We start from the raw sequence: 17,395 nt of genomic DNA, 5'->3' as shown, positions 1-17,395 counted from the left end.
ACCACCAGAGGCTTGTTTGTTTTTAATCTGTGCTTATTAACTTGCTGGAAAAGCAACACACACTGAATACCTCACCAAACAGGAGCAGGGAAGGTTAAAGGTCTACAAGAACTAGAAAGGGAAGTGTGTTAGTTTCCTACGGCTACTGTAACAAGTTATCACAAGCTTTGTGCCTTAAAAATATACACATTTATTCTCTTACAGTTCTGGAAGCCTGAAGTCCAAAATTACTTTCACCAGGTGAACAAGGTGTCAGCAGGGCTGGTTCCTTCTGGAGGCTGTACATGGAGAATCAGTTTCCCTGCCTTTACCAGCTTCTAGAAGCTACCCACAATTCCTTGCCTCATAACACCTCTCCATCTTCAAATGCATCGATCTAACTTCTGGTTCCATCATCACCTTTCCTCTGACTCTGACCCTATAAGGACCCCTGTGATGACACTGCCCGCCCCATAACCCAAGATCATCTCCACATTGCAAGATCTGGAGGCCATTTAGCCTTCCAACAGGAATTCCTGATTGTTGTATTAAAGAACTGCAACCTAGCCTGTGGGAGGATGAAGGAGGTCTTGGGTCTGCACATATGGTTAAAACAAGTCATACTGGGGGCACCTGGGTGGCCCTGTCAGTTAAGCTTCTGCCTTCGGCTCAGGTCATGATCCCAGGGTCCTGGGATTGAGCCCCATGTAGGGTTCTCTACTTAGCAGAGAGCCTTCTTCTCCCTCTCCCCCCTGCTTGTACTCTCTCTCTTGCTAGATCTCTCTCAAAGAAAATCTATTAAAAAAATAAATACTAGTCATACTGGTCATGAGTCAGGCAGGGCTTTTAAGGGGTGATGCACCAGACTCCTCACAGCCCACTGACCTCACAATTTCAGCTGTTAGCCCTGCTGTACCCAGGTGTAGTATCTCCAAAGCAAGTGAAGAGTTTTCCTTCTATACTGCCCCAAGGAGCTCCTGTTCCTAACCAGTAGGGAAGGGAGGTGTAAACTGGCAGGAGCTCTGCTGGAGTCTCAGGAAGGAACAAGTGGAAAGAGCACAAGAAGAGAGAAAAAGTGCAGGTGAAAATTTTCTGTAATGCTTGTGTGTGTTTTCTATTGCTGCCATAACAAGTTACCACAAACGTAGCAGCTTAAAACAACACAAATTTATTACCTCACAGCCTTTATCCAGTGACTATCAAAGGGAGTCATTCCCAGGGCTTTGCAGTTCTCACTTGGCCGTCACTGTTTCCACAGGTGGGAAGTTCCCAGATCACCCTAGACCTCTCTGTAGCCTCCTACTCCTCATTTTCTGAGACCCATCTTCTCCTCACAATGACCTCCAAGTCCCAAAAAAGTAAATTATTCTTATGCTCTGGGCCATGGGATGCTCTCACTCGAAAGACACTTCTTCCTGGATGCTCCCCATCTGTGCTTACAGTTGCCCTGTGACGCTGATCTAGCTCCTTGGTTTAAAAAAAAAAAAGTCGAAAGAAGCCCAAAATTTGCCTCCCTCTGGCTTCCTCTTTCTATTCCTTATCAAATTATTATAGCAACAATGTATGGCTTATAATAGAAAAGAAATCATACACAATTGTAGGCCCCTAAGAAAACCACATTTATTTCTCCATGACCAACATCCAATCTACATCCGTATGTGCACATACCTTTACACAGCTGTAATAACAGGAAGTCTTCTATTTTATGCCTCTTTTATCGTTGTTGTTGTTGCCTGCCGTATTATAAGCATTTTTAAATGGTAACAAAACCTTCACAACTCTGGTTCAGCATGACTGCATAGAACAAATCAGAAATGTCCTAGATGAACAATGGCGGGAGGTGATAACAGAAACATAGGAACTCATTACATTTTTATTTCCACAACTAAAGTAATGCATCACATTTCCCAACAGCAGCCCTTTCCATCTTAGTATGAGCCAGCTTCAGTCTTAACAGGGACGATTTCATTGTTCATTCACAAGCAATGTCCTCATCCAGTTGCCCCTTCTGAAACACATCCTCACCATCTGACAGGATTGTAACATAGGAAGACCTACAAACAGTAAAATCTAACTACAGTTCTGTGGTTGCCATGGGGTGGAGAATTGTGTGCAGTCTATCACCAACATGTCTTCACTGATACAGAGTAGACAGTGACAGTAAGAGCTGCCAAAAGCTTTTCTCACTGATTATACTTGATCCTAATAAGAGTTTGCTTATGTACAAGGCAGACATTCCTTATTAAATAATTCCACATACCAGTTACTTACTGAATACAGTCACAGGTTCTTTCCTGTTTAAGCACTCTGATGCATCTCCAGGGAAGTATCTTCTTGACGTTCACAGATTTTATTCCAGTGTGTGTGCTATTACATTTGATATTGGCTGCATCATTCCTGAAGCCTTTTCTACACTTATTACCATCCTGTTTTCCCCAGGAGTTCCTTATTGTATAGATTTAGTAGTATGGCTAAGGAATGCCTCACATTCATCAATTCACTGGATAGCTTAAAGAATTCAGGGAAAAGTCACCCCTGAAGACATTCCTCCTTCACACAGCTTTTTGAGACCAAGTCAGGAGACGAATGTGGCCCACATTATGTTTCCATGGGTTGCTCTCCAGAGTGTGTTCTTTGATGTCGGATGAGGGACGAGCTCCTTCTGAATGTTTTTCCACACTGAGGACAGTGGCTGGGACCCTCCCTGCTGTGGAGTCTCTGATGTACTGCCAGGTGAGAGTTCTGCTTGAAGGACTTTCCACATTCAGGACACTGGTATGGGGTCTCCTTTGTGTGAATTCTCTGGTGCTTGGTCAGACAGGAGCTATCCCTGAAAGCTTTACCACACTGATTACACTCATAGGGCTTCTCACCAGTATGAGTCCTCTGATGCCGGATGAGGCCAGCAATGTTCCTGAAAAGTTTCTGACACTGGTTACAGCCATAGGGCTTCTCACCAGTATGAATCCTCTGGTGCCGGATGAGGTAAGCACTCTCAATGAAAGTTTTCCCACACTCTTTACATTCGTAGGGTTTCTCCCCAGAGTGGATTTTTTGATGTACAATGAGGTGAGAGTTGCGGTTAAAGGACTTCCCACACTCCACACACTCAAAGGGCTTCTCTCCAGTGTGAGTCCTCTCATGCTGGGTAAGGTATGAGCCATCCCGGAAAGCCTTTCCGCATTTGCTACATTCATAGGGCTTCTCCCCAGTGTGGATTCTGAGATGCACGGTGAGATGGGAGATGTCGGTGAAAGGTTTCCCACACTCATTACATCTATATGGTTTTTCTCCTGTATGAGTTCTTTGATGCAAAATCAGAGATGAATTTCGGTTGAAGGTTTTCCCACATTCTAGACATTCATAAGGTTTTTCACCAGTGTGAATTCTCTGGTGTTGTGTGAGAGCTGACCCATCACTGAAGGCTTTCCCGCATTTATTGCATTTGTAGGGCTTCTCTCCTGTATGGATTCTTTGATGCACGATCAGGTTGTAGTTCTTGGAAAACGATTTTCCACATTCATTACAGGTATAAGGTTTCTCTCCAGTGTGAGTTCGGTGATGCAAAACAAGAGAAGAGTTCCGTTTGAAGCATTTACCACACTCAGTGCATTTATACAGTTTCTCCCCAAGGTGATTCCTCCTGTTTTCATTAAGAGATGAACTCAGGGTAAAGATGTCCCCAAAGTCCTTACCTTCATACAGTTTCTTCCCTCTTTTTGCTATTTTTTGTTCACCAAGAGGGGTAAAATGACTGAAAGATTTAACACTTTCAGGGTATTTATAGGGTTTCTCTCTCATCTGATCTCTTCCAAATTGAAAAACTTCCATGGAATGGTTGAAGGCTTTTCCACATGCATCACTGTCACTATTTCTCTTAGCCACGTAATTTTTCTGACAACTGTGTAAAGCTGGGTCACAATCCAAACTTTTAACATCTGAGTCACATATATGAAAACTGTTCGTAGGTACTCTCTTAGATGGCAGAAGGTCTGAGCTTGCACTCAAACGCTCTCCGAGTCCAGAATATTCACAAATTGCTTCCTGAGCCCCTGGCTTCTCCTGAGTTAAAGCTGATTGCCTCAAATGTCCCTCCCGGTTCTTACAGTCCCAATTATCACCTAGAATGGAAAGATGGGGACCCTCTCTTGTAAATCCTTCCATTTCCACGTCACAGGATGGTTCTTCCTCAGAAACATTCTGTCATTTTCAATCTCATGTCTCAGGCTGAAAAGTAAACAATGAAAAAGACTTAAGTACATAAAGCTATACCTGGAAGAGGAATAAAAAATGATGACAGGACAGTTGTGTGGATCGTATTTTTATTTTTTTATTAATTTTTCCCAGCTTATTTCTTGTATTGGGATATATTTGACACGCAATGTTACATTAGTTTCAGGTGTAACACATAGTGATTTGACAAGTCTATATGTTATGCTAAGTTCAGTACAAGTGCAGCCACCATCCATCACTGTATAACACTACTACAATACCACTGACTATATTCCCTGTAAGGTACCTTATAGGACTTATTCATTTCATAACTACAAGCCTGTACCGCCCAATCCCCTTCACCCATTTTACCCATCCCCCACCCCCTCACTCTGGCAACCATCAGTTTGTGCTCTGTATTTATGGATCCGTTTCTAGTTTTTGTTTGTTCATTTGTTTTTTTAGATTCCCCATGTAAGTGTAATCACATGGTATTTGTCTTTCTCTGCTTAACTTATTCCACTTAGCATAATACCCTCTAGATCCATCCATGTTGTCACAAATGGCAAAAAAAAACCCTCATCCTTTTTTATGGCTGAGTAATATTCCATCATCTATACATACCACATCTTTATTCATTCATCTGTCAATGGGCACTTGGGTTGCTTCCATATCTTGGCTGTTATAAATAATGCTGCAATGAACAGGAGGGCATATATCTTTTTCAATTAGTGTTTTGTTTCCTTTTTGGAGGTAAATACCCAGCAGTGGAATTACTACATCATATGGCATTTTTATTTTTAATTTTTTGAGGAAACTCCATACTGTTTTAGACAGTGGCTGAACCAACTTACATTTTGGGTATTTTGACTTTTTCAAAAATTAACATCTGTACAAGAGGAAGGTAAAGTGAAAGTCAAGGGATGGAGCCAAAAACAGTTTCAAAAACCCACACAGCATTTTCACCCTCCTAGAGAACAAGCAGGAAGAACAGGACAGACGAATATCACCAAAAGAATGAAACTGAGATGTAGGAGACCAGAGGTCAGGTGTCACTGCTCACACCGGAACACCATCTTGGTTACTGTGTGCTAGTCTCTACCACCCACTGCCCATATCAACAATCAATACACATTTTCAAAGCCCCAACTTCACCATGTGCTTATGACAGTGCTGAAGGAGCACTTTTCACCCCAGATTTATAGTCAGAGTTCTGTCTTAGGGATGGGACAAAGCACAAGCTTGATAACCCAGAAGTTCTGAAAGTCCTAGATCTGTCAATGACCACCTGACAGGGTTACTATGAGAGTTAGATCATGTCTGATGCTGCCTCTGACCTGGGGAATGGACTGCATTCTGTAAGTGGCTGCCAGTGTCTCCACCATTATTGATCTTCCTCTAATCATTCCCTACCCCTTTGACTTCATGATATCAAGACAACTGGCTCCTCATTTCTCTTAAACAAAATGAAATTAGATCCTTACCTCAGAAAGAAATATTTTTCTTAAAAACTCTAAATAGAGAAAAACCCCCAAAATCAAAGTTTGAATTATGTAGGACGCCTTCATGATCAACAAACAAAAACCATACAGATAAGGATTAACAAATTTAATATCAACATTTTACATTTCCATGCAACAAAAACACAATAAGAGCCAAAATGCAAGTGGCAAATGAAGAAATATCATAAAATATAAGAGAAACAAAGGTACAGTGCCCAAGATCTATAAAGAATTCTTACAGAATAGCACAAAAAAGGGGAAAAGAGAAACAAAAAGGCACTTCAGAGAAAATACAAATATTCTGATAACATGAATATCTGCTCCTCTCACCATCGTTCAGACAATTACAAACTGAAATGTTAAGAAAACAAAATGTACACTTTTCATATGAGTAAAAATAAAACAAGGCATGAGAATATAAAGCTGAGGCATCTCATGGAAGAGTGCTGGTGGGCATGTGAAGTGGTCCACTCAGCAGTACAATACGGTAGCAGCATCAAAACATAAAAAAGGCACATTCTACTATCCAGCGATTCCACCTGGGGGCACCTCAGACTCAGAAAATATGAGTCCCAAGCATAAATGGATATCAATCTATACCTAAGGAGACAGTCTTAAAGACCAACAGAGAGAAGACAGAACAGGTGAAGGAGTAAAAACTATCATGACGGATCACTTGATAGCAAAAGTAGAAACCTGAAAGTAATGGAAGGTTATTTTAAAAGTGCTAAGAGGGAAAAACTCTCAGATACACTACTGCTCAAGAGTAAGGGTAACACAAAGACAACTTCAGAAAAGCAAAAGAGTTCATCTCCAAGGATACTAGCCAAAAGAATCGGAAAAAGTTGTTCTTCACAAAAAGAAAAAAAAAATTAGAAGGAATGGAAAGAGAAGGAAATGGTGAACATGTATTTAAATCAAATCCAACATATAAAATGCAACAATATCACATAAAATACAGCAATAACAATGACTGGGAGTTAACAACAGGATGGACTAAAATATCAAATGGCAGTGGGTTTTTAGATGAGAATGGCGTAACAAAATTAAGTGTCCTGACATCCTTTCATTGCTCATAATTCACATTAGACCTAGTCAAATCAGAAATAAGAGAATAAATATACTGTAAAACTTCCAAACCCACAGAGCAGTAGTTTTCAACCAGAGTCAGTGTTACTCCCCAAAGGACATTTGACAATGTCTGAAGACGTTTTTGGTTGTCATGAATGGGGGGGGGGCAGATGCTACAGGCATCTAGGGAGTAGAGGCCAGGGGTGCTGCTAAACACCTCTCAATACACAGGACAGTCCCCCAAAACATAGAACGGCCCAGCCCCAAGTGTCAATAGCGCTGAGGCAGAAAAACCCTGTTGTAGTAAGACAGAATAAAGAAAAGAAAATCAGAGTAATCCAGAAGAAGGTGGTAAGGGGGAAAGCACAGAAAAAACAGGTTAAAAAGAAAGTATAAAACAGGATGTCATCAATAACAATAAATGTAAATAGCCTTGAGAAGCCAGATAAAGATGCCACGTCGAGTGTACTAGAGCGTGTGTATGCGCAGACACACCTAAAGCAAAAGGACACAAAAGCAGAAGTCTGGAACAGACAAATCCAACCAAAGATTTTATGGTTCTTTGCCAACCAGTGATAAACTTCAAGTACAACAGGGCAACAGAGCAATGGCAAAAAATGTCCATATTAACAGCATGCCTCAAAACGCAGCCAAACCAGCCAGGACTGTAAATCAAAATCAGCAAACTCAACTGTACTGGGAGGTGTTAATGAACCTCTTTCAGAAATGAAAATTCAGAAAAACTGACAGAGATAAGCAGGAGAGATGTAATTAGCTAGCCTGATCCAACAGTTGGATGAAGAGCCATGAAACAACTAGAGCCAAACAAATGCTTTCTAAGTGCAAATGGAACATTTGCTAATACTGATAATAAACCAGGCCAAAGAACAAGTTCAACCAAGACCAAACCACAGTATGACATAGACCACACAGCCCTTATTATTTTTTTTAAAGAGTCTTATTTATTTGAGCGAGAGTGAGCGAGAAAGAGAGAGAGCACGAGTGGAGGGGAGGATCAGAGGGAGAGGGAGAAGCAAACTCCCCTCTGAGCAGGGAGCCCAATGCAGGGCTCAATCCCACGACCCTGGGATCATGACCTAAGCCGAAGGCAGACACTTAACCGACTGACCCCAATCACCCCAGCCCACAGCCTCTTAACTAGAAAAGTGGTCAAGTTAAGAACCAGTAGCAGATACGCAAGTAATGAATCAGGGAGCTTTACATCGAAAAGTAGGTATGTACTGTATGGTGACTAACATAATAAAATAAATAAATAAATAAGAACCAGTAGCAGAAAGAAAACCAAATACAAGAAAAACATTAAGTAAAACAAACTTCTATTTATTGAGAAAACAGAAACCTATTTCTCAGGATCAGAGATCAAAGAGAAATCTCAACAGAAATTTGAAAATACCTAGAACCAAACTGAACAACAGAAATGGTATATCTCAAAACATGTGGCAAATGAGGATGCAGCTAAGACAGTTCCTCAGAAAATGTTGGACTTTAATGCTTATGTTAAAAAAAGAAGACGGAAAGTTAATGAGTCCCATTCAACTTAACACTTAAGGGAAAGAACAAAGGAGTAAGCCAACAGGAAGCAGAGGTAGGTGATAATAAAGGTAACAGTAGAAATTAAAGAACAAAATAAAGAACATCCAAGGAGATAAAACCAAGTCTGTTATTTGAAAGACGTACTTTGACAAGAGTGACCCCCCCAAAAAAAGAGAAGGCACACATTAGTGTATTGGTCATGAAAACGGGATTTTTTTTTTTTTAAGACTTTATTCATTTATTTGACAGAGAGAGAAAGAGAGAGAGCACAAGCAGGGGGAGAGGCAAGCAGAGGCAGAGGGAGAAAGAGACTCCCCGCCGAGCAAGGAGCCAGATACAGGACTCGATCCCAGGACCCTGGGATCCAAACCTGGGCCGAAGGCAGCCACCCAACCAACAGAGCTACCCAGACATCCCTGAAAAGGAGATTTAACTAAGAAACAAGAAAGTTACCAAAATGGCAACAATGGATTTATCCTAAGAATGTAAAGACCGCAAAACATTAGAATGTCTATTGATGAAATAACCCATATTTTCAGATGAAAGTAGAAAACAGTCCCCTACACCCTGTCTCAATAAATTAAGAAAGTAACTTGAGGAACTCTCACCCAGACTCATGATCAAACTGCTCTCAGGTTCAAGTAGCAGACCCCCTTAACCTGTATGAATAAATTTTAAAAAATTTTCAGAAAGTGCTTTAAGGAAAGCTCCAACTCTTGACGAAAATTCTTAACAATTAGGAACACAAGGAATCAAAGTAAATATCACACCTAATGTGAAAACATCGATTTGTTCACTTTGAAGCCAAGACCAAGACCCTAGAAGCCTGCTACATCCACAGCATTCACCAGTGATGTGACCCACGATGTCACTTCTGAACACTGTGACTTCGTCACCTACAGAAAAGGCCTCCTAAGGCTGCCCTGCCACCATACTGCATGTTTCCCATACTGGGTCTTCTGGGTACACTGGGGCCCGGGTGGCCTGTAGTTGTCCTGTGAAGACACAGAGAGCACCTTCGTACAGGTCTGTAGGGGAAGGATGCATGTATGTACTTAAAAGAAATGAGTCAGACATATATACACCATGCTACCACTTGGGGAAATTTTTTAGACACAAATATTCTGGAAGTAATGCCCTGGCAAGACACCTACCAAAGCTGTGATCATGACTGTCTTGGGGATATGGACACTGGTCCTTGAGGAGCAAAGGGAACATCCATTCAATCTATACTAGCCATTTCCTCTATTGCAGTAAGAATTAGATACCACTAAGAAAGTGAAATGACAACCCATCAAATGGGAAAAAATATTTACAAAGCATACGTCTAATAAAGGACTTATACATAGAAGATATAAAAAACTTACAACTCAATAACAAAACAACCCAAATTTTAAAAATAGGCAATGGATGTGAATTGACATTTCTCCAAAGACTTACAGATGGCCAATAAGCACGTGAAAAGATGATCAACATCATTGTCATCAGGGAAATACTAAGCAAAACCACAGTGAGATACCACTTCATAACCACGAGTGTGGCCAATATAAAAAACAGACAATAACAGGGTGCCTGGCTGGCTTAGTCAGTTGAGCATCCGACTCTTGGTTTCGGCTCAGATCATGACCTCAGGGTTATAGGATTAAGCCCCACGTCTGGCTCCATGCGGAGTCTGCTTGGGATTCTCCCTCTCCCCCCCGCCACTCTCTCAAAAATAAATAAATAAATAAATAAATAAATAAATAAATAAATAAATAAAATCTTAAGGAAAAAAAAAAGTTAAACATAGTTACGTGACCCAGCAACTCTATTCCTGGATATCTACTCAAGAAAAATGCAAAGGTGTGTCCACAAATTTGGACATGAATTAAGAGTTCGCAGCAGCACTATTCATGATAAACAAGTGGAAACTGAAATAAATGTCCATCGACCGAGGAATGGCTAAACAAAATGTAGAAATCCAAACAATGGAATATTCTTCAGCCACAAGAAGGAACAAATTACCAATACACGGTACGACAACATAGGTGAACCTTACAAACATTATGCTCAGTGAAAGAACTCTGACACAAAAGACTACGTATTTTATGATCTCATTTATATGAACTGTCCAGAACAGGCAAGTTCATTTAGACAGAACATCAATTAGTGGTTGCTAGGAGCTGGGAGAAAGGGGGAATGACTACTAATGTGTATGGGGTTTCTTGCTGGCCTTATGAAAACATTTTGGAATTACAGTGGTGACGGTTGCACAACTTCGTGAATATACTAAAAGCCACTGAATTGTGCACTCTGGATGAATCATATGATATCATGAATTATATCTCAATAAACCTATAATAAGTAAATTTACACCTTCAAGAATGATGCCAGTGATCCTCAGCATAGATGTGTCCCCCATAAGGGACAAGTCTCTTCCACCCTGAACCAGAGCTCTTGACCTTGGTAGCACCTCCACTGGCTGCATCTGGAAATCCATGGGTGTTAGGTTGTCACAAAGATGGAGGCAGCAGAGAATGCTAGCGTCACGCCCGACTGGGCTGGGGATGCAGATCTGCTACCATGCTCAGGACCACCGCATGATGCTTGACCACCTCGTGTACCAAAGTCCCTGCAGGTATCAACCTGGGTACCTTAGGACAGAATAGTACTTCATGTGTTACAAGACATTAAGGTAAAGGTGCCTTCATTAAGGAAAAGCAAGCTAAAAAGAAATCAGGACAGTCCCCTGAATTTATGGACTCATTCCCTATTCTGCATCTCCGTGACAAAAACTGGCCATTCCAACTATACCCTTTGTCAATGAGGGCCTGAGGGCCATAGTGAGATTACTGCAAAAAAGAACAAATGATCTGGGGCACCTGGGTGGCTCCATCGGTTAAGCATCTGCTTTTGGCTAAGGTCTTGATCCCAGAGTCCTGGGATCGAGTCCCTCATCGGGCTCCCTGATTGGCAGGGAGTATGCTTCTCCCTCTACCCCTCCCTCTTGCCTGTGCTCTTTCTCTCTCATGTGCATGCTCTCTCTCTCTCGCTAATATATAAATAAAATCTTTAAAAGAAAAATGATCATCAGTATATAGGAAGACATTAGGGCAGACTTTGGAGAAATATTAGGGAATTTAACATAGGAATCACACTGAATTTTGTTAAGGTTGTTTTTAAAACATCTCAGATGGGGGCACCTGGCTGGCTCAGAAGAGCATGCAACTCTTGATTTGGGGGTTCTGAGTTCGAGCCCCACACTGGGTGTAGAGAGTACATAAATAAGTAAAACTTAAAAAACTAATAAATAAACTAAAATATCTCAGAGTACTGCCTTCCTACATATTCATGTACTACTTTAGTAGTACAATACAAAATCTATGCTGTGAAACATTCACCTTGATGCCATTCACATATTTTGGGGGTCCCCTGTGTCTCCCCCACTCTTCTTCTGACCCTGTCCTCAGATGTCCACCATTCCGCTTGTCTGAAGCTCCAGTATTACCAATTTTCCCCAGCCTGTCCTTCTCTTCCTCTTCTTCTTCTTCCATCAAAGAAGGTGGTCTCCAAGGCTTTTTTATACACTGAATGTTGCCCCAGCACAGGCTGAGACTTCAGGTCTGAAGAACTCTTTTCTGTAATAAATTGTCCTGATGCTGTTCCAGGCCATATCACAACGGGTGACTGATCCTTGGCTTGTGACTAAAGGCCAGCTCATCTGAACAGCCCAGGTCGCCTTACTGCGTAAGTGCTTAGAACCTGCTTTCAAAGTACTATCTTTTTCCCTTTTCTATTTAATACACTTGGTCTGGGTCCACTTCCCCAGCACTCATCGTTCCAGCAACATCCACATATACCTCACCTCATTCAGTTTCACTGAAGACAGAAAATTCTTACTGTCCCTTCTTAATTCAAACCTTCAGCACTGAACTGCTTCCTATGTCTTCTAAAGTACCGTGCCCAAGTACTTAAATATAGAAATATATATTTTTATATAAATGCCTTTTCTTTTAAAAAGAAAAGATTTTATTTATTTGAGAGAGCGAGCAAGAGCGAGCATGAGCTGGGGAGGAGCAGTGGGAGAGGGAGATGCAGACTCCCCACTGAGCAGGGAGCCTGACGATGGGCTCAATCCCGGGACTCTGGGATCATGACCTGAGCCAAGGGCAAATGCTTAACCGACTGAGCCACCCAGGTGCCCCTGCCTTTTCTTTTATTGATTCTTTATACACACATAAGACTGAAGGATTTTTAAGTCACATGGATATTTAATATTATCTATAAAATTCCTTTTATTGAATTTGAACTATTGATCACAAAGAGTGAGCATTACACAAAAATTAACTCAAAAGAGATCACAGGCCTAAATATGAAGGCTGAAATCATAAAATACTTAAAAGAAATACAGGCATAGATTTTGGGAAACGGTACAACACAAGAGCATAAGTCACCAAAAAAAAAAAAAAAAAGATAAAACTGACTAATCAAAATTAAAACATTTGTGCTTCAAAAAACTTCACTAAAAAAGTGAAAAAAAGTAAAAAACAAACAAAAAACAAAACAAAACAAAAAAAACCCACACAACCCTTGGAGAGGCACCTGGCTGGCTCAGTTGGAAGACCGTGTGACTCTGAATTTCAGCATCACTAGTTAAAACCCCACATGGGGTGTAGGGATTACCTAAATAAATAAAACTTTTTAAAAAACCCCACAGAATAGGATAAAATATTTGCAAATTATATATGTGATGAGGCACAGGCATCCAGTATAAATAAGCCTTTTTTCCTTTAAAGATTTTATATATTTATTTGACAGAAGGAGAGAGAGCATGCATGCGGGTGTGCGCATGCGCTCACAGGCACACAAGCAGGGGGAGCAGCAGGCAGAGGAAGAGGGAGAAGCACGCTCCCTGCTGAGCAAGGAGCCCAACTCAGGGCTCAATCCCAGGACCCAGGTGGCTCAGTTGGTTGAACATCTGCCTTCAGCTCAGGTCATGATCCCAGAACCCTGGGAAGCAGTACCATCAGGCGCACCCTGCTCAGCGGGGAACCTGCTTCTCCTTCTCCCTCTGCATCTCCCCTCTGCTTGTGCTCTCTCTCCCTCAAATAAATAAAATCTTTAAAAATATAAAAGATCAGGAACCCTGGGTGGCTCAGTTGGTTAAGTGTCTGCCTTCAGCTCAGGTCATCATCTCGGGATCCTGACATAGAGCCCTAAATTAGGCTCTCTGCTCAGCGGGGAGTCTGCTTCTCTCTCTCTCTCATTCTACCTCTGTGCATTCTCTCTCCCTCGGTCTCTCCCAATTAAATAAATTTTAAAAATCTTTAAAAAAAATAAAAGATCAATAACCCACTTAATGAAGAGGCAAAGGATCTGAATTGATAGTTCTCCAAAGAAGATATATAAACAGCCAAATAAGCACAATGAAAAGATGCTCAACACCATTAACTTTTACGGAAATGCATACCAATACCACACTGAGATACCACTTCACATCCAGTAGGATGGCTATAATCTGTTCCACTCCTAGGTTGTGATCCAAGAGAAATGAAAACATACATCCACCAAAAAAAAAAAAAAAAGCAGCAGCGTACATGAATGTTTACAGAAGCATTATTTATGATATTCAAAAAGTGGAAACTCCGAAGTCCATCTACTGATGAACTGATAAACAAAATGAGGTATGTCCACATAACCAAACATTCTCATCCATAAAAGTGAGCTAGGTACTGATAGATGCTATTCTACTACACAGATGACCCTTGAAAGCATTATGCTAAGTCAAAGAAGCCTCCCAAAAGGACTATATATTGTATGGCCACTTACATGAAATGTCTAGAATAGGCAAATACATAGAGACAAAAAGTAGATTAATGATTTTCTAGAGCTTGGAGGGATAAGAGACGAGGAGTGACTGCTAATGGGCATAGGTTTTGTTTTTGGGTATGATGAAAATACTTTAAAATTCATATGGTGATGGATGCACAACCTAGTGAGCATTACTAAAAAACAATGAATTGTATACCTTAAACAGTAAATTGTATAGTATGTGAATTACATCTCAATAAAGCTATTTTTTTTTTTAAATAAGGAGGTGGGGCACCTGGGTGGCACAGTGGGTTAAGCATCCTATTCTTGCTTTCGGCTGAGGTCATGATCTCAGAGTCCTGAGACTGAGCCCCACCTCGGGCTCCATGGTCCGTGTGCAGTGTCTACCTGAGATTCTCTCTCCCTCTGCCCCTCCCCATCATGTGTGCACGCTCTCTCTCTAAAATAAATAAATCTTAAAAGGGGGGGGGCGTTGAGTTGGCTGGGGTCAGAACCACTAGTTTAGACCAACAAGAATGTTTCTGATACCTTAAAACTTCACAAGAGAAGTAACAGTTGTATAGGGATGTGCCAAACTTGTGTAGAATTCTACTCCCAGGCACTGACCTCTGAAGGACTTTACCTCAGTTTCCATGACCCGGCAGAAGGATCACTTGGGCTGGATGCCTGGAAGTTTGATATCAGTGGTGCCAGACCTCAGCTGTCCAACCCTAGCCAAATGGTTCCTGCCACCTCTGTGCAGCATCCATAATAATGTGTACTTTGTTTTAGTGATGCATCCTTTAATAAAAATAGTTTCCCACCAACCTTAGCTCTGTTCTAACAGTCACCCACCTGACTACCAATTGTGATAAACTGTGACTCCGTTTTGATGAACGACTGCTATGAGTTCTCAAGCCTCCCCCTTCTCCTACTGCCCCACACATAGGCAAGCTAACTAGAAAGCCTGGGTGCTTTCTTGTTGTTTTTAGCAGGACATTCACACCATGCAAGCCCCAGTAAATGGTAGGCCACCCTCACTCCAGTTCCACTCTCTAATCACAATTAAATCCCAGCCAGTCTCCTTTTCCTGATCTCTCAAGCTATTTTTGGATCACCATGGGAAGTCTGCCCTGCTCTCCCACGAATCTGAATAGGTAATAAACCTTTTACTCTCTTGGGAGGTGGGTATGTGTGTAAAACGTAAAAAGAGAACGTATGTGCACATGTTTTCGGCAGGGAGAAAAGAAAAGCTAATGTGACGAAGTGTTAATAACTTGAGAATCTGGATGGTTTTACAAGTGTTTATTGAACTACTTTTCTGTGTGATACTTTTCAAAATAAAATCCTGGTTGGGAAGAAAGAAGCAATAGAATGGAGGAAAGTTCTGCTGGAAAAAACAAACAAACATAGGCTTCGTATTCAAAACAAATTTTTACAAGCTCAAGTCCCTAAAAACCAAAAATTGTTTTAAAGATTTATTTATTTTGGAGAGAGAGAAGGTGCTCACATAGGGGAGAGACAGAGGGAGACAGACTATCAAGCAGACGCCCCACTAAGCACAGAGCCCAATGCTGGGTTCCATTTCGGGACCCTGAGATCATGACCTGAGCCCAAATCAAGAGTCAGTCGCTTCCAGGCCCTGGTGGCTCAGTCGGTTAAGCATCTGCCTTCCACTCAAGTCATGATCCCAGGGGCCTGGGATCCAGCCCCACACCGGGCTCCCTGCTCAGCCGGGAAGCCTTCCCCCTCTCCCCGCTCCTTCTCTCTCTCCCTCTCTCTCTCTCCCCTAAATAAATAAAATCTTTAAAAAAAAAAAAGTCGGTCGCTTAACCGAACCACCCAGGAGCCCCCCCCCCAATTTTTTTATTGACAAAGAATAACAGACGTTTCTGGGGTGATGGTAATTTTGATAAAGCTTTGGATTCTATTTGTCAAAACTCATCCAGTGGTACAATGAAGAGCTACACATTTCACCCTTTCACTGTAAGTCAGTTTTGCCTCAAAAATTTCAAAAAGGTGTTTGGGGGGGAGCTCTGTAAAATCTGCAACTTCCTTTAAATGTTCCCCCCAAAAGATTAATGAATGGTTGAAAAGATAGAGGAAAATACATGGGATAAAGCAAGTATACCAGATGTTAATGGGTCGGTATAAGGTCGCACAGGTACTTCAACTTCTCTATATGTATGAAACCTTTCCCCATGAACTACTGGGGGAAGAGGCGTTGAAAAAATGAATCACTACACCAAGGAATCGGAAAATCAAACGGCCACTAAACGGGTGGAAAACGCGGCCCTCATTGGGAACAGCAGGAGCTGACTTTGCAGCTATTAGGTGGAGAGAAAAAAACAAGGGATCTGACACCTGCGGGGCTCCGTGGGAAATGGCACAGTCCACAGGCACAACGCGGCCACTTTGAACTGAGACCCACCGACGGCGACCCACCCACTATCCGGCAGAAGAGCAGTCGACCCGGGGTTCGCCCCAGCGGCCGCGCCAGGACACCCGACAGACCAGGGCAAAACGGTCCCTGTGAAAGGACCGGCCGGATACGAGCGCGTAACCCCTGAATGACACGAAGGAAAGAGCTGAGGCGTCCACACCCGCAGTAAAGGCTGCGTCCTTAGTCTCTGGGGCAGCCGTGCCCGGGGCCGACCCGCGCCCCTGCGAGCCGGACGCGCCTACTCCCCTCGTGAAACCCGCCCGTGGACGCGCCGCACACGCCACGCCAGGATTCGGCGGACCCCTCCCCCGGCCAACATACCCTCCTACACACACACATCACCATCCCAAGGGAAAGTGAGGCACCGAGAGGTCGAGGGGCGAGGCCGGACTCACCTCGGCCGGGGAGTCGGCTAGACGCGAGGCGGCGGCCATGTTTGGGGCGGGTGCGCGTGCGCGCGCCGGGACCCGGACGTGTGCGTCCCAGGAGGCTCCGCGGTTCCCCCCTGCCGCGGACAGTGGAGACGGGTGTTTCGTAGCTCACGCCGCTCCTGGGGCTGCGTGAGGCTGTACTCCTCCGCCCGGGCCGGGATTGGCGGGGGTTCCAGACTCGCCTCCCCCCGCCCTGCGTCCACACCTCACTTAGCGCTGACCCCGCACTCGTCCGTCGACCGAGGGAGTTCTCCGGTAGAGCCGTCCCAGCTCCCTCTTTTATTTATTCACCCAGTTATTTATTGACATGAATAGACTCACGGTAATTTTTTTCTCCTATGGTTTTAACCCGACGCCATCATTATTGTACAGCCTTATTTTTATTTATGGCATATTTTATAACTTTAAATAAC

General features: G+C 42.6%; 2 protein-coding genes across 2 annotated transcripts in view; both read right to left on the bottom strand.

The window, feature by feature from the left end:
• The window catches only part of ZSCAN18 (zinc finger and SCAN domain containing 18), a 51,083-nt gene extending 34,079 nt beyond the window's left edge, over positions 1-17,004 (bottom strand). The window contains exon 1 of the mRNA XM_026489429.4: positions 16,947-17,004. The gene's annotated coding sequence lies outside the window, so the exon portion shown is untranslated. The remainder of the gene's footprint in view (positions 1-16,946) is intronic.
• ZNF329 (zinc finger protein 329) lies at positions 1,578-4,198 on the bottom strand. The gene is given in 3 exon segments (XM_057313903.1): positions 1,578-1,773; positions 2,240-4,180; positions 4,182-4,198. Coding segments are annotated over 2 exon segments (1,620 nt in total). The 3' UTR covers positions 1,578-1,773; positions 2,240-2,577.
• Positions 17,005-17,395: the final 391 nt, after the last annotated feature.

This window comes from Ursus arctos, unplaced genomic scaffold (genome assembly GCF_023065955.2).
Source record: "Ursus arctos isolate Adak ecotype North America unplaced genomic scaffold, UrsArc2.0 scaffold_19, whole genome shotgun sequence".
NCBI classification, from domain to species: Eukaryota; Metazoa; Chordata; class Mammalia; order Carnivora; family Ursidae; genus Ursus; species Ursus arctos.
Note: the sequence above shows the minus strand (reverse complement) of the source record. Positions and strands in the feature narration are given on the sequence as shown.